This window comes from Cynocephalus volans, chromosome 10, assembly GCF_027409185.1.
Source record: "Cynocephalus volans isolate mCynVol1 chromosome 10, mCynVol1.pri, whole genome shotgun sequence".
Taxonomy (NCBI): Eukaryota; Metazoa; Chordata; class Mammalia; order Dermoptera; family Cynocephalidae; genus Cynocephalus; species Cynocephalus volans.
The window spans coordinates 92839096-92865584 of NC_084469.1; the positions used below are offsets into that span (position 1 = coordinate 92839096).

At 46.4% G+C, this 26489-nt stretch overlaps 1 protein-coding gene across 1 annotated transcript; it reads left to right on the plus strand.

Annotated features, from left to right (window-relative positions):
- The first annotated feature begins 3597 nt into the window (after nucleotides 1–3597).
- On the plus strand, nucleotides 3598–18358 carry ZNF554 (zinc finger protein 554). Its single transcript, XM_063112256.1, has 5 exons — nucleotides 3598–3677; nucleotides 5379–5452; nucleotides 13551–13677; nucleotides 14080–14268; nucleotides 14808–18358. Exons 2-5 carry the CDS (start codon nucleotides 5420–5422, stop codon nucleotides 15992–15994), a joined length of 1536 nt encoding a protein of 511 aa, XP_062968326.1. The 5' UTR covers nucleotides 3598–3677; nucleotides 5379–5419; the 3' UTR covers nucleotides 15995–18358.
- The last annotated feature ends 8131 nt before the right edge of the window (nucleotides 18359–26489 follow it).

The following is a 26489-nucleotide window of genomic DNA, read 5'->3' on the forward strand; positions in this document are numbered from 1 at the left end:
CTCTAACTCAAAAAGGTCATTTTCTGAATGGCAGGGTGTATCCTAAAGGCATGTTTTGGAAAGACAAATGGGAGTCTGGAACATTCTGTAGTGCCAGGAAGGAATGAAATGGTCAGAAAATGATGGAGGACATATTGAAAGGATTCAGGAGGTAATTGGAAGGAGATCTCCATGGCCAAATCTGGAAAATATAAGCTGTCAACCAAATAATGATAATAATGTGTTATAACCCATAGAATAAAATAAATATTCCTGATTTCCATGCTGATATAAATAACTTACATCAGCCCGTACTGATATAAATAATGGAATCATTCACTAAACAAGAGGAAAGGAACAGCTCTTCCCACAGTAGAATTCCAGTTAATAAAGGCAGAAGGAAAAGTGGAGATAGAAGGTTACCACAGGCACATGGCACAGTCGTCACTGCAACAGGTGAGGCTCACTGGTGATGCTACCTGAGCGGGCGAAGATACGGTGACAGACAGGATGTCCACATAGACTCAAGGTAGCTCTGCACAGGATAATGAGAAAATAGAAAGGGGGAAACAGTAACTTTACCTTGGAAAAACCCGGCGGGTACCACCATCACCAATGGATCGAGGCTCCACTAACAGTGTTAAAATATGCTGATATCACGTACCTTCCGATCCAATGAACTGAGTAGGGCACATCGTTTCTTGGGTGTTTTTCGCAAAAATACATAATCTTGAGACGACCTCTGAGAAAATATCAGATAGACCCAAACTGAGAGACATTCTACAAAATAACTAACCAGTCAGTCCTCTCAAATGTCTCAAGGTCCTGAGAAACCCAGACGGACTGAGGAACTGTCCCAGATTGGAGGGTGCTTGGGACACGTGAAAGCTGATGTGATATTGGGTGAGTCTGTGAAGAGTCGGCGTTGCTTCTTCTGTTTCTACTGCTCAGTAGGAGTCACCACCGAAGCCACCTGGCCCTGGAGTTTTCCTTGGGGAAAAGTTTTTATTTCAATTTCTTTAACAGACATAGGGCTGTTTAGATGACCTATTTCTTTTGAGGGAATTTTGGCAATTTGTATCTTTCAAGGAATTTTCTGTACCAGCCACCAAAAAAAAAAAAAAAAGAATCTGTTCATTTTATAAGTTGTCAAATGTATTGATTGTCATAAAGTTGTTCATAATATTCCCTTGTTTTTTCTTACTTTTTATTTTTTTAACGTGTGCAGAATCCTCTCTCATTCCTGATCTTCCTCTTGTGCGTCTGTCTTCTCTCTCTCACCTCTCTCTCTCTCTCTTTTTTCTTTTTTCTTAATTAGTCTGGGTAGAGGTTTGTCAATTTTATCGATCTGAAATAATCAGATTTCAGTTTAATTGATTTTCTCTATTGTTTTCCTCTGATCTGTTTTGTTGATTTCCACTTTGGTCTTTATTATTTCCTTCCCTTTTCTTACCTGGGATTTCTTTTTCTAGTTCCTGCAGGTGAAAGCTGAAGTCGTTGATCTGAGACCCTCTTTTCTAATATAGGGGTTTAATGGCCCAGGGGAGTGGCCTGAAACCCGACCGCAGGGAAACCATCTCACTTTGATAGTAAAGCAACCACTTCTGCTTCCTTTAGTAGTGTCAGCAGGGGGTGTCTTTTCCTTTCTTTTTACATTTACCTCTTCAGTCTTTATATTTAAAGTGCATTTGTAGCCAGAATAAACTCAGGTCTTCCTTTTTTATCTGACACTTTCCGACTTTTATCTGAGGATGTTGTTATACCACTAACATTTCTTGTGATTCTTAATCTGGTTAAGTTGGAGTTTATCATCTCTCTGTTCACTCTATTTTACCCCTTTCCTTCTTTTTCTACCTTCCTTTAGAGTAGTCAAGTTTGTTTGTTTATGATTCCATTTTATTTTCTGTGGACTTTCCATATGAGTCTTTGTTTTCCTTTTTGGTTTGTTAGCGACTTTAGGGTTTCTGGCATACATCTAGCTTGTCACAGTCTATGCTCAGGTGACAGTATACTACTTCCCACGCAGTATAAGAAACCTACAATAGTATACTTCTGTTTCTCCCCTCCCCGCCTCTATGCTATTGTCTTGCCTTTTATTTTTACATTTGTTATAACCCCCTTAACATGCTGCTATTATTTTTTATCAAGCTGACTGCCAGTCAGTTCAGTCCTGAAGGTGGAATCTGGGCAGCCCAGCACATCATCCATGTCGTGGACTAAGACAGGAGACATTAGATTGAACAAGTTGGGTTGGAACACTGCCCAACACATCATGTCTAATATTGAGTTATGCTTGGGCCACGTGTTATACAGTTTCTGCCACCGTTAGAGCCTTCTGCCTGTTGTTCAGCCCATTTAACTAGAACCACTTGAAGACTAGCTCCCCAAGCTAGGCTTGAAACAAGTAGGATGGAACTCCAGAGAAAGGATCCCAATCCATTTTGCCTGGGCACCTGTTGAACACACGACAGTCACATTGATAACGTTTATAATTATAGATCACATAAAACACCATCTCAAGTGCCCAGAGACCAGCAATGGATGTCAAATTGTAATGGAGGAAGCATTGTCAACCTCTCTGCATTACTCTCGGATTCCATTTCCTCCCTAATAGAAAACAGGCTGTGCAGAGTTTGAGCCACCACAGACCCAGCATTACACAGCAAGCAAAAGGGCGCTAGGGAGAGAAATAAATAAATAGTATTGAGGGACAGAGAGAACGCATATCATGGTTTGGCATAACAATAATATTAATATTAATATTAATATATATAATTTATATAATTAGGTACTTTATTAATAAATTGTTACATTATATTTTACTATATATAACTTGTTTAATTATCTTTATATTATTTATTATATTATTATACTATATTATATTATAATTAATATTTATATGAGGATACTTCAAAAAGTTTGTGGAAATATAGAATTGAAAGATGATACAAAAAAAAAGATAATAGGGAGGTTTCCATGAACTTTTTGACGCACCCTCACATTTATATATTCATTGCATATTTTATATTTATATCATACTATACTATATTAATAATATATTATTAGGTTATTATATTATTGTAGTAGTTTTGATATGTTAACATTATTAATAACATCAACATATTATTACTAATAAATATTGAAACAATAATTTTTATAAGTATGTAATTTATTGCATATTTATATACATTGTGAGGAAATAATATTTTTTTTCTGCTTTTTGGCGGCTGGCCGGTACGCGGATCTGAGCCTAATTATTACTCTTCCAGTGGCAAATCTTTATTCAGGCCTCGTGCTAACCCTGTGACTCGAGTTTCTCACCTACTTTCCATCGCAAACCCTGGAGCTGGGCTCCACCGCTGCACCCGTCTGGCAGCAGCGGCCCGGGGAGGCGTGGACCAGCCGCGAGTCGCCGCGGATCAGCTGCGAGGCTGACAGCTACGCAGCTGCGGTCGCAGCAAGTGCAGGGACTGTCCCCAGCGAGCCAGCCCTGCGAAGACACCGCCCGGCCGCAGGGGGCGCTGCGGCCCAGCTCACTGCCCCGGAGCCGCGGGGAGCCCCGCGCCGCGGAGCCTGGTGGGACGTGTAGTTCGCGGCGCGCAGGCGCAGTACCGGGAGTCGAGGGGGGCGGCGGCCGGGGGCGTCCCCGCAGCGCGCCGGGGTGACCGTGGGCCCGAGCGCCGAGGGACCGCGCAGCAGTAAGTGGCCGGAGGCCCGGACCTGGTCCTCGGGGGTCGGGGAGTCTGGGGGCGCCCCCGGGGGTGGCGGGAGAGTCCCTGGCCGGGCAGCTCACCAAGGCTCCCCGGCGTCCAGACCCCCGAGGGCACGGTCTTCATTAACCGAATAAGGCACTTGGGGGCCGAAGACGGAGGGAAGAGGAGACTTGCTCTCTGTCTCCTAAAGCAGAGGAGGGCTGGGCCTCCGGATACAGACCAGCCCGGCGCCTTCCCGGGCAGGATCAGGGGATTCGCAGGGGCCGCGATGCTACCCATCCCCCCGCCCCGGGAACACTGGGCCATGGCTGGGGACATCTGTGGTTGTCACGACTGAGGGAGCTCCTGGCATGGAGTGGGTGGAGGCCAGGGACGCCGCTCAGCACCTGCAGTGCCCAAGACGCCCCACCACAGAGAGTGAGTGACCCAGCCCCAGAGTCCACAGTGCCAGGGAAAGACCCTGGGTCATGCCTTAGCATTGTGACCCTGGTGATAAGGTGTCCAGGGTCCGTTCTATTTACGCCCACACACACCTACTGAGGAATGAGAAAGCAGCTGACCATTCGGCCAGTCTCCCAACACCAAGCTCACTGGCCTCTCCCCTCTCCTGGGGTTGATTTCATTTTTCTGAGCAAGGAGGTCGTCCTCAGGCCTTCCTTGTGCAGAAAGGAGGAGTTTAGGGGTTGGATGTTGGAAGGGATAATCCCAGTTCAGAAGTCACAGGCTGCAGTGAATGAGGGGGTCGTGACATCAACCACGGTGAAGGAGGGTCCCGTGAACCACTTTAAGGGTGGGAGAGAAATGGTCTGGAAGAGCTAAGGGGTCGGAGGTCCTGTACCCAGTGCCATGAGCTGCAATTTAAAATCCCAAGGGCACAGAGGGAAACTTACCCCTTGTGGAGGCAAAGGGAAGCCTAATGGGTCGTAAAATCCCCAAAGGCACTTGTAAAGAATCCTGTGCCTGAAGTTCCCCTGTAGCAAGGCTTCTAAGGCTCGATTTGCCTTTCGTCCTTGTATGAGCTTCCTGGGGCTACTGTCACAAAGCACCACAACTGGGGGCTTAAAACAATAGAAGCTTATTGTTTCACAATTCTGGAGGCCAGAAGTCCAGAGTCGACTTGCATGCAGGGCCATGCTCCCTCTGGAGCCTCCCTTCCTCTTCCAGCTTCTGATGGTGCCTATCAATCCTTGACGTCCCTCGGCTGTGGCTGCATTGCTCCAATCTATGCCTTTGTCGTCACGTGGCCTTCTTCCCTGTGTGTCTGCCTGTCTCTCTTATAAGGACACCTGTCATGCCACCAGAAGCTGGAAGAGGCAGGAAGCCTCCTACCCTGGAGCCTTCTGAGGGAGCGTGGCCCTATGACACCTTGATCTCAGACTTCTGGCCTTTTAAGCCACCAGGTTTGCTTTATTTTGTTACAGCAGCCATGTGGAACTCATACAGAGAACTTCACTTCCTAAGAGCTCTCATGCTTTGTAAACCTGGATAAGTTGGTTCTTTTCCAGAGCTTCAGTATCTTCATCCATAAAATGGAGCCTTTAAGACTCCTGGCCTTGGCCCTGGCTTCAGTTTACCATCCTCTGTACGTGGGTCACCTCAAGTGAGCTAGAGGCTGTCTAGGTCAAGGATTCTGGGATTCGGGAACGAGACTGGATCTGGTCTTCACAGTGTCTCTTATTCCCGCAGCTCCGCCTGCCCAGGAACCTGCTTTGGGCCAAAAGGAGAGAATGGCTGCTGGCTACCTGCCCCCCTGGTCCCAGGTGAGATATCCTCATTCTCCTGATAGGTGTACCGGGGGCTACAAACCCACCAGAAACTTGGTCCTTGCTTTGCAGGACATTTGGGAGAATTCTCTGTGAGCACCTGGGTCCAGGTACTCATGTGCCTCCTGAGTGTAAGGAAAGATGTGAACAGACCATCAGGCACGGGGCCTCCTCCCCAGGGCTGGGACCAGCACCCTCCTCCACAGAGCGGGCAGGGCTGCCCAGGAAAGTGCCCTCCTCCTTACTTGAAGATGGTTTTTTTTGTTTTTGTTTTTTTTTAAAGATGACCGGTAAGGGGATCTTAACCCTTGACTTGGTGTTGTCAGCACCAGGCTCTCCCAAGTGAGCCACGGGCCAGCCCTGGAAATATTTTTTATTAATTGTGATAAAATACACATAACAAAATTTACCATCTTAATCAAGTTTAGTGCAGAGCTCAGTGGCATTAAGCACATTCATGTGGCTGTGCCGCCATCACCACCATCATCTCCAGAACTTTCTCACCTTCCCAAACTGAAACTCTGTCCCCATTAAACACTCAGTCCCCATCCCCCTCCCCAGCCCCTGGCACCCCCCATTCTACTTTCTGTCTCTGTGGATCTGACGACTCTAGGGACCCTCTGTGAGTGGAATCACACGGTATCTGTCCTTGTGTGACTGGCTTGTGTCACTGAGCACAATGTGATTGCATTTTTATTTTTAAAAGGATGTTTTCAACTTGTGTGGTTTTTCTTTCTCATGTTTATGTTTTAAAAAAAAAGCTAATAAACTCTATTTTGATTATTTAAAAAAATGCTTCCCTTCCCCCACCCTCACAAAGCTTTCAAACTCTCTCTGGCTCTCATAGGGAGCTCTGAGCTGAGCTTTGTGCCATAGGGGATGCCAGGGGGGATGGGGTGCTCACTAGCTCACAGGACTCCTGGTTTCTTCCCTAAGGAGATAATTTTCTCCTTCATTCCATTTGTTATTTGGAGAGAGAACAATAAATCAGCCTGCTTAGGCAGACAGGCGAAGATGTGCATTTAGTGAAGTGTTTCAGATGCCGACATAAAAGTGTACAGGACTGAATGGGGGTCAGAGGTGCAGTGTGGGGCTGGCTCTACTTGTAGGCGCCAGAGAGTGATATAGAAAAATGGCAGTCAAGCTCAGCTGTGAATGAGCCATGGGCCTGGGGCCTGGTGACAGGAACTGCAGGTTCCTGGGGATCTCCAAGACTACCTTCAGGTTCAGTCATTTGCTAGGACTCAAGAACTCAGCAGAGCTGTCATGCTCGTGGTTATGGTTTATTGCCGTGGGAAGATGCAGATGGGATTCAGCAAAGGGAAGACACACATGGGGCTGCATCCAGGGCAGACCAGGCGGAAGCTTCCAGGTGTCTTGTTCCCTGGACTTCTGCAGAGAGCATTTCTTCCAACAGCCACATATGACTGTACGCACAGGGCATCACCAGCCAGGGAAGCTCGCCTGAGCCTTCACATTCAGAATTTTTATTGGGTTGGTCACGTACACGTAGCTGATTGGCCACCCATGTGGCCATCCTCAGTCTCCAGCCCCTCCAGAGGTTGAGCTGCTATTGCATGGCTAAGACCCCCACCCAAAATCACATTGTGGAGCCAGGGCAAAGGGCCAAACATTTCTGTGGCCAAGGTTAATCCTTTACTGTGCAGGAGCCCAGAGAATATTCCAGCAGAACCAGCAGCCTAAGCTGAGTTCAAGGGTGAACGGGCATTGGCATGATGGAGCCCAGGGTAGGAGGTTGGGAACGTCAGGATTTGGGGTTGCAGCCAAGGATCTCAACGGGGGGCTAGCCCGCAGCCCACGGGACACTGAGTGATGCCTGGGGACATCTGTGGCTGTCATGAGTCCGGGGTGCTTCTGGCATGGAGTGGGTGGAGGCCAGGGACGCTGCTCAGCACCTGCAGTGCCCAGGACAGCCGTGAGGCCACCTTTCTAAGCCATATCCCACATCAGTAGACCCATGGAGCAGGGAGACCAACCTGCAGCCTCGTCTCAGCTACACCGTCCAGGGTCCTGGACTCAGCCAGTTAAAACCATTCCCATTAACCACAGCAGTGTATTTTAGAAAGCGAGGTAGCACCTTCCTTGAGTTTCTATATTAACTTTGTTCATGTGGCCCAAGGGACCTGTTCAATTTTTTTTTTTTTTAAATTGCCATGTTGTTGTATACCTTCTCTCTCTACCATGTGTTCCCCGTCATTAACATTGTGCCTTAATGTGTGATGTTTGTTACAGTTGACGAATCAATACTGGTATGTTATTATCACTAAAGCCCATACTTGACATTAGGGCTCACGCTTGGTGTTGTGCACTCTGTGGGTTTGGACAAATGCATAATGATCTGCATCCACCACTACAGTATCCTACAGAGTAGTTTCACTGCCCTGACAATGCTCTGTGCTCAGCCTGTTCAAGTCTCCGTCCCTGCTCATGAATGAATGAATGAATGAAGTCTTCCAGGGATGAAGTAATGTCTGGGTTTCAGAGCACATGCGAAGGAGTCCACCCCAGAGGGCACACGCGGTCCCCTGAAACAGTTTACAAGGCTGGGGCACCCACATTGGACATACAGGGGTCAGGCAGTCGGGCTAACAGGGCCCCCATTGTGACCTCCCCCTGTGTACCCCCCACCCTAGGGTTCTCAGTGCAGACCACATAATTCACTTCAGTCCTTGGCTTTAGAGGCACTGCCCAGGCATGGGTTTCAGACATTTCTGCCTGTCCATGACACCAGCTCGTCCACCTCACCCGTGTGGGCGACCCTGGGAGGTGTTCTGTGTGGAAGGTGCGGGGACTGGGGACACCTGCTGCCATCTCAGGGAGATACCTGCAGGAAGGGGGAAGGCTTCCGGGAGCACCTCTGAGAAACAAAGATCTCAACCACTCTCCCCCTCGGGCCTCCCAAGGTGCCGGGTTTTGCTTTTATTTTTTCTGGATAATAACATGATGTGTCCTGTTTTACGTGTTTTGATCATTCCCTATTGTTTTCGAGACCCCGTAGTCGAAGAGTTGTGTATGCGAGAAGGACAAAAGCAATTTTACAGGAAAACAATTTTATACAACTGAGCCAGAAAGACAGGCCACATTAAGGACTGAGGACGAAATGCTGAATTTTCAAGCATTTTCAGAGCGGCCTTCCCTAACTTCCTGTCCCTTTCATCCTGCACCTCCACGCAGAGAGCAGCCTTGCGAAGACCAGCCCTGTGGGGACAGCTGCGTTTGGCAGTCACACTGCCCTCCCGAGATGTGTATCAGTGGAAAGGGGAGGGGAGTCCAGCAGGTTGGCAGCAGGTACTCACCACGAGTGGGTGGCAGCGGTCACCTTCCCCCGACGTGCAGCCGTGGGCAGCCACCGCAGGTGCAGGGATGCAGTGAGTCTCTGCAGGGTACAGAGCCCACCCGCAGCCCCGTGTGGGATGGTCCCAGCGGAGAATGCAGGGAAGAGAAAGGACTTTACCCTCCAGGTTCTGTGCCTGGGGCCTATGGATTGAAGTGACCGAAGAACAGCAGGAGAAGAGCACACGACCTCATTGAGCATTTTCACGTGCACACGAGAACTTTCATGAGAGAAATGGAGATAGGCTGGGCCGGCGGCGTGTATTCTTCTTTTACAAAGAACGATAAATTTTGAATGACCTGACGAAGGAACAGGGCTTAGGTGTCTGGAGGGGTAACTCGTGGAGAAGTGCCCGGGAAATAATATATGGGGGGATCTAACGGGGCATGAGGGGCATTGGCGTAGGTTTGCACAGATCTGTTTTGGCGTAGACTCCGTCTCTGTGACAAGAACGTTCTTCTCTTCCTGGAACAGGAAGTGGAAATTTTCTGACCTGTTTTTTGGTAGAAAAGGGGAGGTGGGAGAGCCCTCCCTGCACTTCCGTCTCTCAGTGGATTTCAGATCTGGAGTCATTCTGCCAAAGCAGCACATCTTGAGGTGGAAAGTTCTGATCCCCTTCAGGAAGAAGCTCTCTGTCATGGACATATATGTGGCCCAGGTGGCCCAGCCAGTGTCTGTGATGTGTCCATACTTTAGAGCTCCCCCAGAGAGGTGTCCTAGACCTGTCCATGTCCTGTTTGTCACACCTGTACCTGATCTCAGTTCAAGACAGCACATGCTAGGCCCGAACGCCCGCAGGCAGTACAGAGGTCCTTCATATCTGTGGGTTCTGCACCCGTGGATTCAACCAACCATGGATTGAAAATATTTTTTAAAAAGCATCTGTACTGGGCCGGCCCCGTGGCTCACTCGGGAGAGTGCGGCGCTGGTAGCGCCAACGCCGCGGGTTCGGATCCTACATAGGGATGGCCGGTGCGCTCACTGGCTGAGCGTGGTGCTGACAACACCGTGCCAAGGGTCGCGATCCCCTTACCGGTTAAAAAATAAATAAATAAAATAAAATAAAAAGCATCTGTACTGAGTATGGACAGACTCTTTTCCTTGTCATTATTCCCTAAACAATACAGTATAACCACGATTTACATAGTATTTCCATTGTGTTAGATATTATACGTAACCTAGAGATGACTTAAAGTATATTATATGCAAATGCCATGCCATTTTATATCAGCAACTTGGGCACCCATGGATTTTGGTACCCACAGGAGGGCCCAGGTCCAGCCCCCCAGAGATACCAAGGGATGACTGTATCAGGTTTCAGCTTAGAGTCTGGTCCAGGCCATTAGGATCTGTGAATTCAGGATTCCCAAAAAAATCGAAACCAAAAAAACAAAAACAACACATCCCAGCGACTTTGCTTCTGCTGCAAGGCCAGCGAGCCATGCCCCAAGTCCAGATAATAAGCAAAGCTTCCCTGATCTCTTCTTGTCTTTTCCAACTCAGCGTCCATAATGATCCGCTCCAAAACAGGCACAGGGGATCTGAACCCTGGACCTTGGTGTTGGCTGCTTGCTGGCACGGGGATCTGAACCCTGGACCTTGGTGTTATCAGCACCCAGCCTTAACCAACTGGGCTAACTGACCAGCCCTAATATCTACTTTTTAAAACTTCCAAAAGCATATCTCCATCCAGACGGTTCTCTGTTCATGTTGTCTCTCTGTTCTCTGAAGCCCCAATAGGTATAAATCATAGTAAAAATCATGAGTTACAGAGACTCATTTTGTTTTTAATATTGAAATAGTTTCCGTTTTAACCCACCCAGCAGGCAGCAAACAGCAAGAAGCTGTGTCCCACTAAAACCCTCCCCACCCTGCTGCCCTGCTTTTTCTGATTGGGATGACCCTTCTGTTATGAAATTATAATAATATAGATATATTTACTACATATAAAAATTATAATATTTTATCCTAATTTTCAGCACCGACCCCCACCCTTTTTGTGGATCTGAACCCTTGACCATGGTGTCACCAACACCACGCTCTATCTAACCAAATGAGCTAACCTGCCAGCCCCTATCCTAATTTTTATTATATATCCATATGTAATAGCCACAAAATACAAAGCCATTGATTTTTTTTCCTTTGTGTTTGATTGTAGATTTGCTCAAGCCATGGCCGTGTAAGCGTAGCTGTTACAGATTAACATTCCAACTTCAGGGGTGGGGCGGGGACCAGCTGGTCTGTTAGGGGCAGAGGGGCAGGTGTCTGCAGCAGCCACTGGCCTGAACAAAAGCCAGAGTGTTTCCTCCCCCTTTGTCTGCTTCACTGACATTTTGCTGTAGCACTGATGTCTTCATCTTTTCTAGCTGCTGCAACAAAATACACAGACTGGGTGGCTTATAAACAACAGTTTACTTCTCCTAGTTCTGGGGGCTGGAAGTGCAGGATCAAGGTGCTGGCAGGTCCCGTGTCTGGTGAGGGCTTGTTGCTCATAGATGGTGACTTCCAGCTGCATCCTCGTGTGGTGAGGGAAGGACGGGGCAGCTCTCTGGGACCTCCTTTTTAAGGGCACTAGTCCCATTTGTGAAGGTCACATCACTTCTCAAAGGCCCTACCTTTTCATACCATCTCACTGGGGATCAGGTTTCAACTTATGCATTTGGGGGTGATGCAGACATTCAGACCACAGCCCCTAGAACTGACTTAACCCTTTTCCCTCCAGCTCAGAGGCAAGGGCAGCACTAAGTGTTGATGTTTTTGGTCCACCCAAAGCTTGCCTTTGCGAATGTGTGGGCCCTGTCTTCTCTCACTCGGAGGAGAGGACGTAAACCAAAGGCATCACCAGGGCTGCATCGACCCACACCACCTCTCAGCTTCAGCCAGAACAGCCAGGAGCAGCTAGTGGGCCCAGCACACCTAACTGCCTGCAGTTGGAGCTGTTGTTTTCCAAATCCCGTAGGTGACTGACTTGTTATGACAGACACCAGCTCGGGTGCTTTTTGGTACCGTGGATGCCTATGTATCCACCCAGGCACCAAACATTCACGTCCCCTCCCCGTCATTCATCCTTCCTATTCCCAAACATGCTGTATTAGTCTGTTTCTGTTACAGAATAACAAAATACCTGGAACTGGGTAATTTATAAGAAAACAAAATTTATTGCTTACAGTTTTAGAGGCTGGAAAGTCCGAAGTCCGAAGTCCAGGGAACACATCTGGTGCAGGCCTTGGTGGTAGCAACAGTGACGGCAGGTGTCACATTGCGAAATGGCAGAGCAGAGAGAGCTCCTGGTGCACTCTCCTTTTTAAAGCCTTAAGAACCATGCCCATGACCACCATTTTTAACCCATTCACTAGGCATGATCCTCAGAATCTAATCACCTCTTCAAGGTCCCACCTTTTAATTATCTTAATAGGATTTCTCACTCTCTTAACAGTCAGAGTGGAAATTAAGCTTCTAATATATGGACTTTGAGAGACACAATTCAGTCAACCCACAGCACATGCTTGTGCCACATTCCAGTGAGTCACAGTAGTTGTCGCAGATCTCACTTCTTACACTATCTCTGACACATGGAGGCAAAGAGAACTAGTCTCTACTAATCTAAAGTTTGAGATAAAGGAAAAAGAGTTTGGGGTAAGGGCCTCATTGGTCATACAGATTGCTAGGTGTTGCTTCCAGGTTCTCTGACTGTAGCATCAGCAGATGCTATGCCTAGTGTTGACTAACAGTCCTCATTGCAACACTGTCAGGTTGAAATTGTTCTTTCTGTGGAAAGATGAGGATGTGTCCTGGACAGGTCAGCAGTAACACCTGCAGTCCCATAGCTGGTGAGCTGCGTGGCCGCGCATCTGTTGATTTTCAGATTGAGCAGGGGCAGATTGCCAAGTGGGAATGGCATGCTTAGAGATGCAGAAGCTAGACTCACCTGTTTAATAGGAAATTGGCAGAATATTTCCATCAGACCTGTGTGTTGGGCCTCCTTGCTGTACCCACAAGGCACCTGGTAGTGTCTGACTTCTGTGGAATTAATTCCATGCAATTGTGTGTTTAAAAATGCTTAAAATGACAATTCTTATGTTATATATATTTTACCACAGTAAAAATAAATGGAATTTTTAAATGATGTTAAACATAGGCAGATATATATTGTGCAATTAACGATCAAGTTTAGTTTTAAATGGTTCTCTACAAGCTGTAAAAGGTAGCTTTATTTGACAGCTCTAACTTCTTTTTTATTTTTGGCAGCTGGCTGGTACAGGGATCCAGACTTGTGACCTTGGTGTTACACGGCTACGCTCTAATCAACTGCACTAACATGGCCAGCCCCACGCTAACTTCTTCTGCTTGTTAAATCATATCTTACTGTTTCAAGAAATTATTTCAGGGCCGGCCCCGTGGCGCACTCGGGAGAGTGCAGCGCTTGAGAGCGCAGCGACGCTCCCGCCGCGGGTTCGGATCCTATATAGGAATGGCCGGTGCGCTCACTGGCTGAGCGCGGTGTGGGCAACACCACCACGCCAAGGGTTGCGATCCCCTTACCGGTCACAAAAAGACAAAAAAAAAAAAAGAAAAAAAGAAATTATTTCAAATAAATAAGAAATAATGTAAAAAAAAAAAAAAAAAAAGAATCTGACTTCTGGGTTTTGCACCCTGATCATTCTGAACTTCCTGGAGCCATCTCCCTTGAACGTGGGTGGGGAGGGTCCCATCGTGAACAGAACCAATGTGATGTTTTAGGAATCTGTGACCTTTGAGGACGTGGCTGTGGACTTCTCCCAGGAGGAGTGGGGGTTGCTGGACCCAGCCCAGAGGAACCTGTACAGAGAGGTGATGCTGGAGAACTACAGGAACCTGATCTCCCTGGGTGAGCCAGCACCATTAATTCACATGCACCTCTACGTTCAGCTTTTTGAGGCGCTGCCAGACAGTTTCCCACAGCAGCGGCCCCGTTTTATATTCCCAGCAGCTGTGTGTGTCAGTTCTGACTTTGCACATGCTCACCAACGCTTACTTTCTGTTTTTTGTTTTGTTTTGTTTTATTATTATTATAGCCACCCTAGTAGGTGTGAAATGATATCTCATCGCGGGTTTGCTGTGCCTCTCCCTAATGACAACCGATGTTGGGCATCTTTTCACACACTAATTGAGCACTTGTATATCTTCTTCAGGGGGAAATGTGAGATCCATAATTTTGTTATTAGGAAAATAAAATCTCTAGCTTGGTCAACGTGCTACCTCTCAAATGTACTCCTGTGTCTTTGAAAAGCCTTGAAGAACCGAAGTCCTGATACAGGGATTGAGGATGGCCCGTTGTCGCCAGCACATGCCCCCCAAGTCACCAGCCTTTGCCCATGGACAGGGCGTTCACTCTCTCGACCAGTGGCACCCTTCCACTTGGAGCAAGGAGAAGCCATGTGGAGGGAGGAAGGAAGAATTCCCCCAGACTCCTGTTCAGGTGAGAATCAGGCCAGTACGAGCCATCAAAGTTGGGGTGGCACCTTGGGAACTGTCGGTCAGAGACCCCTCTACAGGCCCTAATTGTGTAAGGAGATGCCAAGATGTCTTCCTCCGCTCACCCACAGCGACCTTCTCCTGTTTACTACCTTTACCACCCCTGTGGGTGTAGAGCAAAGACCATCCCACTTCTTTCCTGAACCTGTTCCGGTTCTCTGTTTCTAGCCCTCTTCCCCCTTTGCTTTTCCAACGATCCCTTCTCTCTGCCGTTCCGTGCTCCAGTCTTTGCAGGGCGATTCCACCTGTATTTACATTTCTCCCTTTTCCACCCCCATCAGCCTCCTCTCCTGCATCCCGCCCACAGCATCCTAGTTTACTGACCCGTCTCTGTTTTTCCCATCCCTCCCCCACGCCGAAAGCTGATATTTGAACCTCAATCCACATGGGCCTTGTGTGTGTCGGAAGCAATTTTATCCCACCATCTCTTAAGTTAGCAGTTTCTTTCTCCAAACATTCTTTCCTGTCCTCAATTTATTTCAGATCAGGAGACCAGGTGGAAAAACCAAGAGCTGACTTACAGGAAGGTGGTTTTTGGGGAAGAGCTGTCTGGTGGTACAAATGTCATAAGGCTTACCAGAAAAGACTGGGAATGTGGCCAGCTCGAGGAGGACCACAAAGATCCCCAGGGGCTTCTGAGGCCAGTGGCGTGCATCCAGATAGAGGCAGCTACTCATGAGAAAGCTACTGCTTGGCATGAATTTGGGGAAAATGGTAATCTGAGCTCAGACCTTGTTTTATCACAGAGAAGCTCTATAGGAAGACATTTCCATGACTGTGACCTAGATATTAAGAGTATGATATCTGACTCACTTATAAACTACCATCAGATGGGACATGAAGATCAGAGACCCAGTGGAAGTGGCAAATGTGGAAAAGCCCTCAGCCAAAATGGTCATTTTACACAACAAGAAAGAACTCAAACAGAGGAGAAAACTCTGGCTTACATGAAAAATGGAAAATCACTGAATCGTAGTACGGCTCTTACTATACTCAACAAAATTAATGCGGTGGAGAAGCCCTATGAATGTCACCAGTGTGGGAAGGTGTTTAACCGGAGGCACTCCCTGAGTGAACATCAGAGGATTCACACGGGACAGAAGCCCTACGAGTGTCAGGAATGTGGGAGAGCCTTCACGCACAGCTCCACCCTCACTCGCCACCTGAGGACTCACACTGGGGAGAAGCCCTACACATGCGGCAAGTGTGGGAAAGCCTTCAACAGGATCTCGTCTCTGACTCAGCATCAGAGGATCCACACGGGGGAAAGGCCCTATAAATGCACAGACTGTGGGAAATCCTTCTGCCAGAGCTCCTACCTGATTTTGCACAAGAGAACGCACACTGGCGAGAAGCCCTATGAATGTAACGAATGTGGGAAAGCCTTCATTGATCGGTCCTCTCTCAACCAGCACGAGCGAACTCACACCGGCGACAGCCCCTACGAATGTGACCAGTGTGGAAGAGCCTTCAGCCAGAGGTCTTCCCTTGTGAGGCATGAGAGAACTCACACTGGAGAGAAACCATACAGCTGCAATGAGTGTGGGAAAGCCTTCAGCCAGAGTTCCTCCCTAATCACTCATCAGAAAATCCATGCTAGTCAGAAAACCTATAAAATAATTGACTGTGGAAAAGCATTCTATCGGACCAGCCACCTTATTGGATTTTAGTGATTGCCTGCTAAAGTGTAAAGCACTTTTTAGCACTCTGCACATCAGTATAGACCTTGATTTGGTGTAATGTATTAGTTGAAAAGAAGAGGCTTACAGCACATTCTTGAAAGAATGCTCTGGGGTCTAGAACTGAGAAAGGACCATCGAGCTGTACCTGATGAGTTCCATGCTCTTGGAAAAGAGGAATGGGGTTTCACTGAGAATCATCCCATGTTCATTCAGTTGCTGAAACCAAAGGATTCTGCTTCAGTTTTCAACTTCTCGTGTCAGGATTCCGTATTTTCCCCCAGTATTCTTTTTCAGTATTTTGCTTCATCATTCCACTCTTTTTGGTTACTTAGCTAGATCCTAATTTATCTCACACACTACTTTGGCAAGGCCGAGAATGTTTTCTAAGACAGCGCTTTAGATGTGAAGTAAAAAAAAATAATAATAAAGAATGCAAAATAGTATGTGTAATTTGATCCAATGAAGTCAAAGTATATATATACCAAGGGACAAAGGCTGGACAGGGATGTGGAGAAATGAACAGGTCTATCTGATTCTTAGTCAGGGTTATCTGATTATGTGTGATTCTGTGTCTTTTGCCATTTCACTTTGTATTGCTGTAATCATTTTTTTTTTTTTCTGACCGGTAAGGGGATTGCAACCCTCGGCATGGTGTGGTCCGCACCACGCTCAGCCAGTGAGCGCACCGGCCATCCCTATACAAGATCCGAACCCGTGGCCTCAGCGCTACCAGTGCCGCACTCTCCTGAGTGCGCCATGGGGCTGGCCCATCATTTTTGATCATGAACAAAAATCAAGTAGCATCAAAAACTGGAAGGGAGGGCTGGCCCGTGGCTCACTCGGGAGAGTGTGGTGCTGATAACACCAAGGCCATTGGGTTTGGATCCCTATATAGGGTTAGCTCAGGTGAGCTTAGGCTGACATCCCCATATAGGGATGGCCGGTTAGCTTAGGCTGAGTGTGGTGCTGACAATACCAAGTCAAGGGTTAAGATCCCCTTACTGGTCATCTTTAAAAAAAAAAAATTGGAAGGGATGTGGAACCTCACTGATCAGCAGGGAGGATTATGGAAACCAAGATGGCAAAGATACAGTATAGTAGGTCTTGGGACATGGAGAGGTGGAGTCACTTTTGATGGCCCAGGAAATGTCCCAACTGTGAGATGTACTTGGCAGAGTGGAGACCAACAGTGTAATGTGCATCACCATCGTTAACATTTATTGGGTGCTTACTGTATGCCAGGCACCAACCTTGCACTTACATGTGCTTTCTCATTTAAGCTTCACAACAAGTCCACGAGATAGTAACTATTCTCATACTCACATTACAGGAGAGGAAACAGAAGTAAGGTAACTTGCCCAAGGTCATGCAATCAGAAAGCAGTGGAGTCTGGATTGGAACCCAAGCAACCTGTACAATGGCACATTTTCCACGTTGCCAAGCACGGAGGTGTACAGGAGGGCTGTGCTTTCCAAATTCTCTCTTAAAAATCACCTAGATTTCCTCCAAATCTTCTCTGTCCCCGGAGCTAATGAGGGAGGTTGGCTGTCAGATTTCCTTTCACCCCATGAGAACTGTGCACATGAATTTTGTTGCCTTTCCCTGTGGAAGCCCTACTGGGTTCTGAACGACCTGCAAGTATATTCAGAATGTGTTGGTGCATAGATGATTTTCTGGGGAAAGCACCTGTAACTTTCAGCATATTCTTGAGAATGGTTGACTCAGAGGTATCATGAGTGTACTGTTTTCAGTCTTGGTCTCTGCCTCCCTCTGCCAGTTATTTATAGAGAACCTGAACTCTTTGCTGTGCAGGGCAGCTGTGAATAAGAGAGGTGAGTTTTCTGCCCTCACTGCACATATATTCTAGGAGTAAGGAGGAGGCTGGCTTTGTGGGTCACAAAAGTCTATTCAGAAATGTCCTGTGGTTGGTCTAATACTGTGATGTCTCCACTTTTCTATTCTCAATAATTTTGAACAAAGCCCCTGATTTTGCTGTGAGCCTCACACATTCTCTAACCTGTACCATAGGGGAGCGAGGGGTGGGGACAAGTCACCAGATTCCTTAACTGATTAATTACAGATTTGGGGAGATGCTTTGCAGAGCAGAGGATGCCTTTTTTTTTTTTTTTTGGTGGCTGATACGGGGATGTGAACCCTTGACCTTGGTGTTATAACATCTCACTTTAACCAACTGAGCTAACCGGCAAGCCATGCTTCTGCGATAGATAATCACAGAGGAACCAACCACAGGTAAGGACTTTCTGAGGCTCTGATATTTAAGGTGCAGGTCATCAGAGCATCCACGGTGAGGAATGTACCTGGAGGAGAACTTCAGTTTAGCTTTGTTTCACATGTGGAATATATTTTCTAAATTCTTAACAATTTTTGTTTTGATTTGTATGACTCAAAAGTCTTTTAAGAGAGAATATATTTGTTAAACTTTTGTGTGTTTAAGTATCTTTTTTCACTTCTTAAAATTCTTTTTCTTTTCTTATTGCACTGGCTCAGTCATTCAGTACAATGTTGAATAGGAGTCTAAGTCAGTCTTCCCCCATCAAGTATGTTGTTAACTGTGGGCTTTTCAGAGATGCTTTTCATCTTTTTCTTCTATTAAATTTTTGCCTTATTGTGCTGAGGTCTGAGAACATGTCTGCTGTTTCGAATCCTTGAAATTTATCAAGACTCACTGTGCTGTTTACCATGTTGATTGGGTTTTAGACGTGTTCTGGGAATCAGCAGTATTCTCTGTTCTTATGCTTCAGAATCTGGCTTATTCTATCACATCAACCTTGTGAGTCAGCGGTTCTCAAATTTCACGTCCAGAGGTTCAGATTTAATAAGGGAGAGTTAGGGCCTGGTAATCTGCATTTTCAACAAATGTTCAGGGAGAAACATTATTAATTCAAGATACTTGAGTTACAGTTTCTTGTTGCTATTGTGTTTCCCTAATTTCCCCGCAGTAATTGCTGTTATTTGTGCCTCTTGTTTTCTTATTTATCTTAAATTTAGGCCAAGCAATTCGTGACAGCTCCTCACAGTGAATTATACCTATTATTGTCTCAAAGTGATCTCTTTGTCTGTGTTAATCCTCTGTGTCTTGAATTCAAAGTTGTTGATGTTAATGGCACAATCTCTGCTTTTTATTAAAATCAGTGTTTATTTCTGGTATAATTTTTTATCTCCTTTGAATTTCAGCTTTTTTAATCCCCTTTTGTCTCTCATTTCTAGCATAGAGCTGGATTTTGTTTTAGGATCCTTTTCCTTTTAATGAATACATTTATGCCAATCATTGCTATAATAAACAGGGTTGGCTTTAATTCTGCTAATGTACTTTATGGTGTGTTTCTTATTTTTGAAGTTTCTTTTGTTTTCTTTTACTCTATTATGTGTATAGAAGGAATTATTTTTTTGATAATGTAGAATGTATATTTCCTGTTTTAATTTCTCTTGGCATTTTATTTAATTATATTAAACATTATAATTAAGCTTATATATTATAATTTATCAATGTTGACCAGTTTTTGAAGGACAAAAACATTAAGTTACAGAGTACGTATAATATGAAGGGTCTTCAGAAAGTTCGTGGGTAGGTTCATATTTTGTAATTTCATTTTTCCATGAACGTTTTGGAGTGCACTTATTTAATGGCATTTTTATAAAATTTGATTTTAGGAGAAATAATGTCATGTATAGTTTATGGATCCGTAAGTGCGGCATAGCAGTAATAAGCACCAAATTCTTAATTATGGTTTCCTCTGGGAAGAGCAGGGAGGGGAATGAGGCACTTCAGCTCTCTCTGTAATGCTTGTTTCTTTAAAGATATCCGAGGGGCCGGCCCCGTGGCGCACTCGGGAGAGTGCGGCGCTGGGAGCGCAGCGGGTTCGGATCCTATATAGGAATGGCCGGTGCGCTCACTGGCTGAGTGCCGGTCACAAAAAAGACAACAAAAAATAAAAAATAAAGATATCTGAGGATAGCATGATAGACTGGTAGGATTTAATAGAGTTTAGTGGCGGGCACAGGGGGTACACAAGGTTATTCCCTGCATATTTTGTGTCAGTGAAATGTTTAATAGTTTTGAAAGTGTTCGGGCCGGCCCGTGGCTCACTCGGGAGAGTGCGGTGCTGATAACACCAAGGCCACGGGTTCGGATCCCATATACGGATGGCCGGTTCGCTCACTGGCTGAGCGTGGTGCTGACAACACCAAGTCAAGGGTTAAGATCCCCTTACCGGTCATCTTTAAAAAAAAAATAAAATAAAATAAAATAAAATAAAAAAAAAGAAAGTGTTCCCCTTCCCCCTGTGTTGCCTTCATGAGGAGTGGAAAAAGCAAGTGTCCCACTGTTCTGCAAATGAATATTTGTGGTTCAGGATAAAACTTCTAGTCAGAACATCATGTATCCAAAAAAGTGCTACATTTCAAACCCAAGGGTGCGAACGGTGATGTTCTCTGAAGAACAGAAACCACTCTGAAATGTGTGGCAGTGTGAGTAGAATCGTGCTGAAGATGCACGTGGAAAGTTCGAAGACACCTCACGAAGGACGAGATTGGGTACAGGAGGTTCCTGTATATATATATATATATATATATATATTTTTTTTTTTTTTTTTTTTAAAGATGACCGGTAAGGGGTTCTTAACCCTTGACTTGGTGTTGTCAGCACCACGCTCAGCCAGTGAGCAAACCGGCCATCCCTATATGGGATCCGAACCCGTGGCCTTGGTGTTATCAGCACCGCACTCTCCCGAGTGAGCCACAGGCCGGCCCACTGTGCCCCTTATAAACTCCCGTCTCTCTGCTTCAGATCCACCGTGTGAGTTTCCTGTTGCTACTGTAACAAATATACCACAAATTAAGTGGCTCAGAACAACAGATTTATTCTCATAACAGCTCTGGAGGTCTGAAGTCCAAAATCAAGGTGTTGGCAGGGCTGTGTTTTCTGGAGGGTCTAGGGGAGAATCTGTTCCTTGACTTTTCTAGCTTCTAGAGACCACCCAAATTCTGTGGCTCACGGTCCCTCATCACCCCAATCTGTTGTCACATCTCCTCTGTGACCCTCTGCCTCTCTCTTATAAGGACCCTTACAACCCAATAACCCAGAATGATCTTCCCACCTCAAGATGCCTAATGGAATCCCATCTGCAGGATCTCTTTTACCACACAAGGTAACATAGTCACAGGTTCCCAGGATTAGGATGTGCACATCTTTGGGGGCCATCATTCTGCAGGCCACCACTGCTCTCTTATACTTGCTTTGTGACGCGCAGTGGAAACGCCACCCACCAGCACTTTTGCTGGCAGCTTCCCACTAGACTCTGCCAAGGGGAGACCTTGCAAGGAGCTGAAAAGCTGGAGGAGGGAGAAGGGATCTGCTCCTCCCTGTGGGCTTTTTGTCCCCATGCTCCTAGCATGTTCGAGAATGTGTTTAACTCTGTCCATGAGTAACGCCCCAGGATGGCCCAAATATCTCATTCGTTTGTGTTTGGCAGCTGGTCAGCTGTCTAAATATCTGGAACCACACTTCTTTCCTAGTTGTTACTTTTCTCTCTTGTGGCAATGACTGTTTTCTGAAGAATTCAGAGGTCAGCCTCATTTTTCACCTTAATAAGTGAAATGACACGTTCTTTATCTATGACATGTTCTTTACCTATGACGACACATTCTTTACCTATGATGTTCACAGGCTTTGGCTCTGTGAATACATTACGGCAAGCACATGGGACTGCTACAGGCACAGGCTGGGAGCCAGTTGTAAGGCAGACTTCCAAATTTCATGCTGATTTTTTGAAACTTGGCATTCATCATTAATGCATACTAGACAAAAAATGTATATGACCATACTTTTTAATAGTTCATCAATCCAATGACTAACATATTTTTAAGCGCAAGCTGTTTTTTGCTTGTTTGTTTGTTTTAAAAGATGACCGGTAAGGGGATCTTAACCCTTGACTTGGTGTTGTCAGCACCACGCTCAGCCAGTGAGCTAACCGGCCATCTCTCTATAGGACCCGAACCCGTGGCCTTGGTGTTATCAGCACCGCACTCTCCTGAGTGAGCCACGGGCCAGCCCGCAAGCTGTTTTTCTATGTGTTAATTCTAACACTAATTTTTATGAAAGTGTATACAACCTTTTTTTTTTTTGCAAACGATAAAAAATGAATTTTTAAAATTCTGTTTGTAAGTGACTAAATGACAATGATATCAGGGTTTGTATGTCCACTTAATTTCAAATGAGCAAATGTTTTCTAAAATGAGCAACCAGATTAAATGCGTTAGGCATTTAGCCTCAGTCTATTTAAGAGTATTGAGTTTCCATGTTCATCCCAAGTTTATATAAGCTTTTGTTTATCTCCTATAACAGTTAAAATAGGAATTCAATTACCTTAGGGATATCATAGACTTTTTCAAAATTGTGGTAAAATACATATAAAATTTACCTACCTAACCATTTTTAAGTGTACAGTTCAGTAGTAATAGGTACATTCTTAATGTACGATATCACAGGCTTTTAATTTTAAAAATTGTCTGGGGACACACTAAAACACTGATCTGAAATACATTTCCTTGCAGTGTCACATGTGAACTTGAGAATTTTACAGAACACATGTTACGTGCACTGGTGTCCTGCCCCGTGCCCCGGGGCAAAGGTCGCCGAGGCCCCGGCCTCCTGGGGTCAAGCCTCGCGGTGACGTCACTGTGAAGGGTCTTGTTCCTGAACAAAGAGCTCAGATCACGGGGACTCGCGGGCCAGGCCACCACTACCCTGCAGGACCCAGACCCTCCTGTCCCGTCTGTCCCTCCTGCCCAGGACAGGGGGTCGCCCGGGGGGAAACTGAGTCTTGAACTCCCGCGCACACCTGCATCCCGCGTCCAGGAGGAAGGGGCGCGAGGGGCCGCCCCGAGTTCTGCGCAGACGCGAACATCCCCGGCGGGCGGGGTCAGGCACGCGAGTGTTCGTGATGCTCCTGTCACTCAGGCTGCAGGGGGCGGAGTCTGGGCGAACTGTTCAATGTGGGGATCCGGGGAAACCAGTCTGCCCAATCAGGGGCGTTAACGTCAGTAGCTTTGTCCAATCAGAGCTCGTGGGGTGGGAAGGACCTGAAGTACTGTCCAATCGGAGGCCCAGCGGCGTGGAATTCTCACCTCCCTGCGCATCCCGGGCTTCCGCGTCCCCGTCACTCGCACCTGCAGGGGCCGCGCGGCCCGCGGGGAGGACGTCCCTGAGAGCCGGGATCGGGGCAGGACATGGTGAGCGCGCGGGGGCGGGAGCCCGAGTCCGCGGCCGGCGGCGGCAGCGCGAGCCCCTGGGCCCGAGGGCGACACTGTCCAGTCCCCGCGCCCCACCAGGACTGAGGGGAGGACCCGGCTCGACTCCCGGCCAGGCTGGGGCCCCACTCGGTCCATAGGGTCTGCGGGGTCCGAGGACTCCAGGGCCAGGCCGGGTCCCGGCGGAATGGTCGGGGGTCCCTGTCCCGCGCGTCTCCCCAGCCCCGCCCGTCCTGGGACTGGCATCAAGTCCCCGAACCCCAGGCCCCCGGCGTCCCGTCCCCGCCGCGCGCGCAGCATCCGCGGTGACGCTCCTCCCCCTCCCGTCGCCGGCAGCCTGTCCTCTCAGCGTCTTCCCTGGGGACAGACGTCCTAGCGGAAGCGCTTCCGGTCGAGGGTCCTGGGGTGACCTGCGTTCTCAGCCCACCCTCCTGGTCTCAGAGCTGCCCTGGACGCCCCGATACGCCTCCCAGCTGCCCTCGCCCTGGGGAAGCGGCTGGGCGCGCCCCTCCCACGGGACGGCTTGTTGGGGGGGGTCAGAAGATCTGTCCCCTGCCCTGGGTCGGGGAGGGACCCCTCAGGCCCCTCCGTCGACTCTGAGCTGTTCCTCCCCGAGTCCCGGTTTTCCTTCTTGGAGACACGGTGGTGGGTGGTGTCCTCTGACCTGCGGGATGCTGGCAGTAAGGGTGACAGATGGACATGATTCCTGGCCCCTGGGTTCTCGCCGAACCGAAGAGATCAGAGAAACCCAAACCTGGGAGGGAGGGAGGGTACCCGCCCGAAAAGCAAAATGCACTTCAGACACCCAGTGGGGACACAAGCCGGTGTCCTTTGTTCAGGGACAATGAGCAGGTGGGGTGTGGATGTCCCGGGTCGTAGGATGGCCGGACTTGACCCTTGAGTCGGTTTCCCACTGTCCCTCCCTGGGTTTGTCACTGTGAAAAGATTTAGTCACTTACTGGAGCCTCGGATTTTCAGTAAATATACCTTTAATTAATAGAGCTTGAAGGATAAGATAAAACACTTCCAAAGGTGTGAATTTCAGAAAAAAAGTGTTTCAGTCTTACATTCTGTTGCCTGAACCTTCCTCTTTACTTTTCTTTTTGTCCTGGAGAGTTTAGTAGGTGTCTCAGGTCTGTTCTTTTCCTTTGAGGGATGACAAATGGAATTCCAGGGTTTAGCCTTGAAAATGCCAGTGGGGAAAAGAATCTCAGAGAAATAGAGAAATCCTTCCTTACAGTATGGCTCCAGAAAAGTGAATGCATTTCCAGAAAAACGTGTTGTAGATTAGTTGGTGAATTGTAAAGATTCACTTGAAATATCAGCTGTCCCTCCTTGGCGGGGTGAAGAATTTGTGACAGTGGAAAATCTGCTCTGTTTCTTACTATCTGCAATACTCTTTGCTTAAATGTGCAATAAATTCATTACTGTCCATGAAATAGACAGAGAAGACATTTTTCTTATTTAGATAATTCGTTCGGTCACATGTATTAAGGCGTGTGACATTCTGGGACTTCTCTGCAGTGCCAGCCCTGCCACTAATCAGATTCCCCAGCACGTGGCCTGCTTCCGGGCTCCGCTCCCGTCTGTTGCTCCTGTTGACGGTTCCTCTGCTAACCCGATGTCTGGATTACTCTACTCCTACCCTTACTTAAGGTTAAGCACCTTATTCTTCAGAACATTTTGGCTATTTTTGGACATTTGTCCTCCCTATTAGGTTTGTAAAATCAATATTTGTCAAGTCCTTAAAAAAAAAAAACTGATTCAGGGATTTAATGGAATTTAATGGAGACCATAGATCTCTTTGGGGACAGTAGATATCTTGGTGACACTGAGTTCTGCTTTCGAAAAACACACGCCGTCTTTCCATTTATTTCATTTTGCTTTGATAGTACCTGATAGTGTTTAAAATTTTCCATTATCTTTTTGTATATCTTTCATTAGAATTACTTAGTACTCAATTAAATTTGGTTTTTTAACCATAGTCCGTGTTGTCTTTTTAAAATTAATTTTCCCACTTGCCATTGCTATTAATTAGAAGGGTAATAAAATTTATTTTTATGTTGTTTTTATCTTGGAATCTTCTAAACATCTTTTCTCGTGATTATATTTTTGTTCTGTTGGGATCCTGTGTGCACAACTGTCAGCTGTGCACAAAGGCGGGTGTTTTATAGTCCTTGCGCGTCTGTTCATTTCTGGTGGTGCTGGACTGGATCCCGCACTGTGGTGACTAGAAGTGAGGCGCTGGGCATACTTGCCTTGGACCTGATGGTTTTGGAGGAGATGAACTTCACACCGTTTACATATTCTCTGTTCTTTGAGCATTCTTTTATCGGTTGGTCCTTTATCTGGTTATGTACATTATCACCTATTCCCCAATGGTAAAAGCTTTTTTCTTTTTTAATGTCTCCCTGTTGAATATTATAAAATGGTTTTTAGCAACTCTTAAGATGATTACAGGTAAATCATATGAATTGATTATAGACTTTTCTATTGTAAAATATAACATTGATGCAGAAAATACATATGGCATGTGAACAGTTAACAGAAATATTAAAAAGTAATCCTCTGAATTGAAAGCCTTAAATGTAGAACAAGCTTTCACGCCATACACCCCACTTGAAGTGGACCCCAGTGGGAGGCCCCTCACTTTCTACTTGTAACCAATATCCTTCGTTGTATGTCACTCATATATTATAGGAATTATATGATATATTTAGCTATATAATTATATATAGTTATGCACATATATGTGTGTTGTCACATATGTATATTTATTTTAAAAATCAATTTAGCTATCAATTTGCATGTTTTCTCAAATGGTTACTTTACTGTTCTCCTTTACTCTGTCCTGCAACCAGTTATTCACACAGAAACACACTAATGCAGACAAAAAATTTATATGTATACAGTCAGGCGTTGCTTAATAATGGATATTTTCTGAGAAATAGGTCATTAGGCAATTTCATCATTGGGTAAACATCACAGAGGGTACTTGCAAAACCTCGATGGCATAGCCTGCTACACACCTAGGTTCTATGGTACAGCCTATTGCTCAGGGCTACAAACCTGTACAGCGCACTACTGTACTAAATATGGTAGGCAATTATAATGCAGCCGAACATATTTGTGTATCTAAATGTATCTAAACATAGAAAAGGTACAGTAAAAATACGGTATAAAAGATAAAAAATGGCACACCTGCACAGGCATG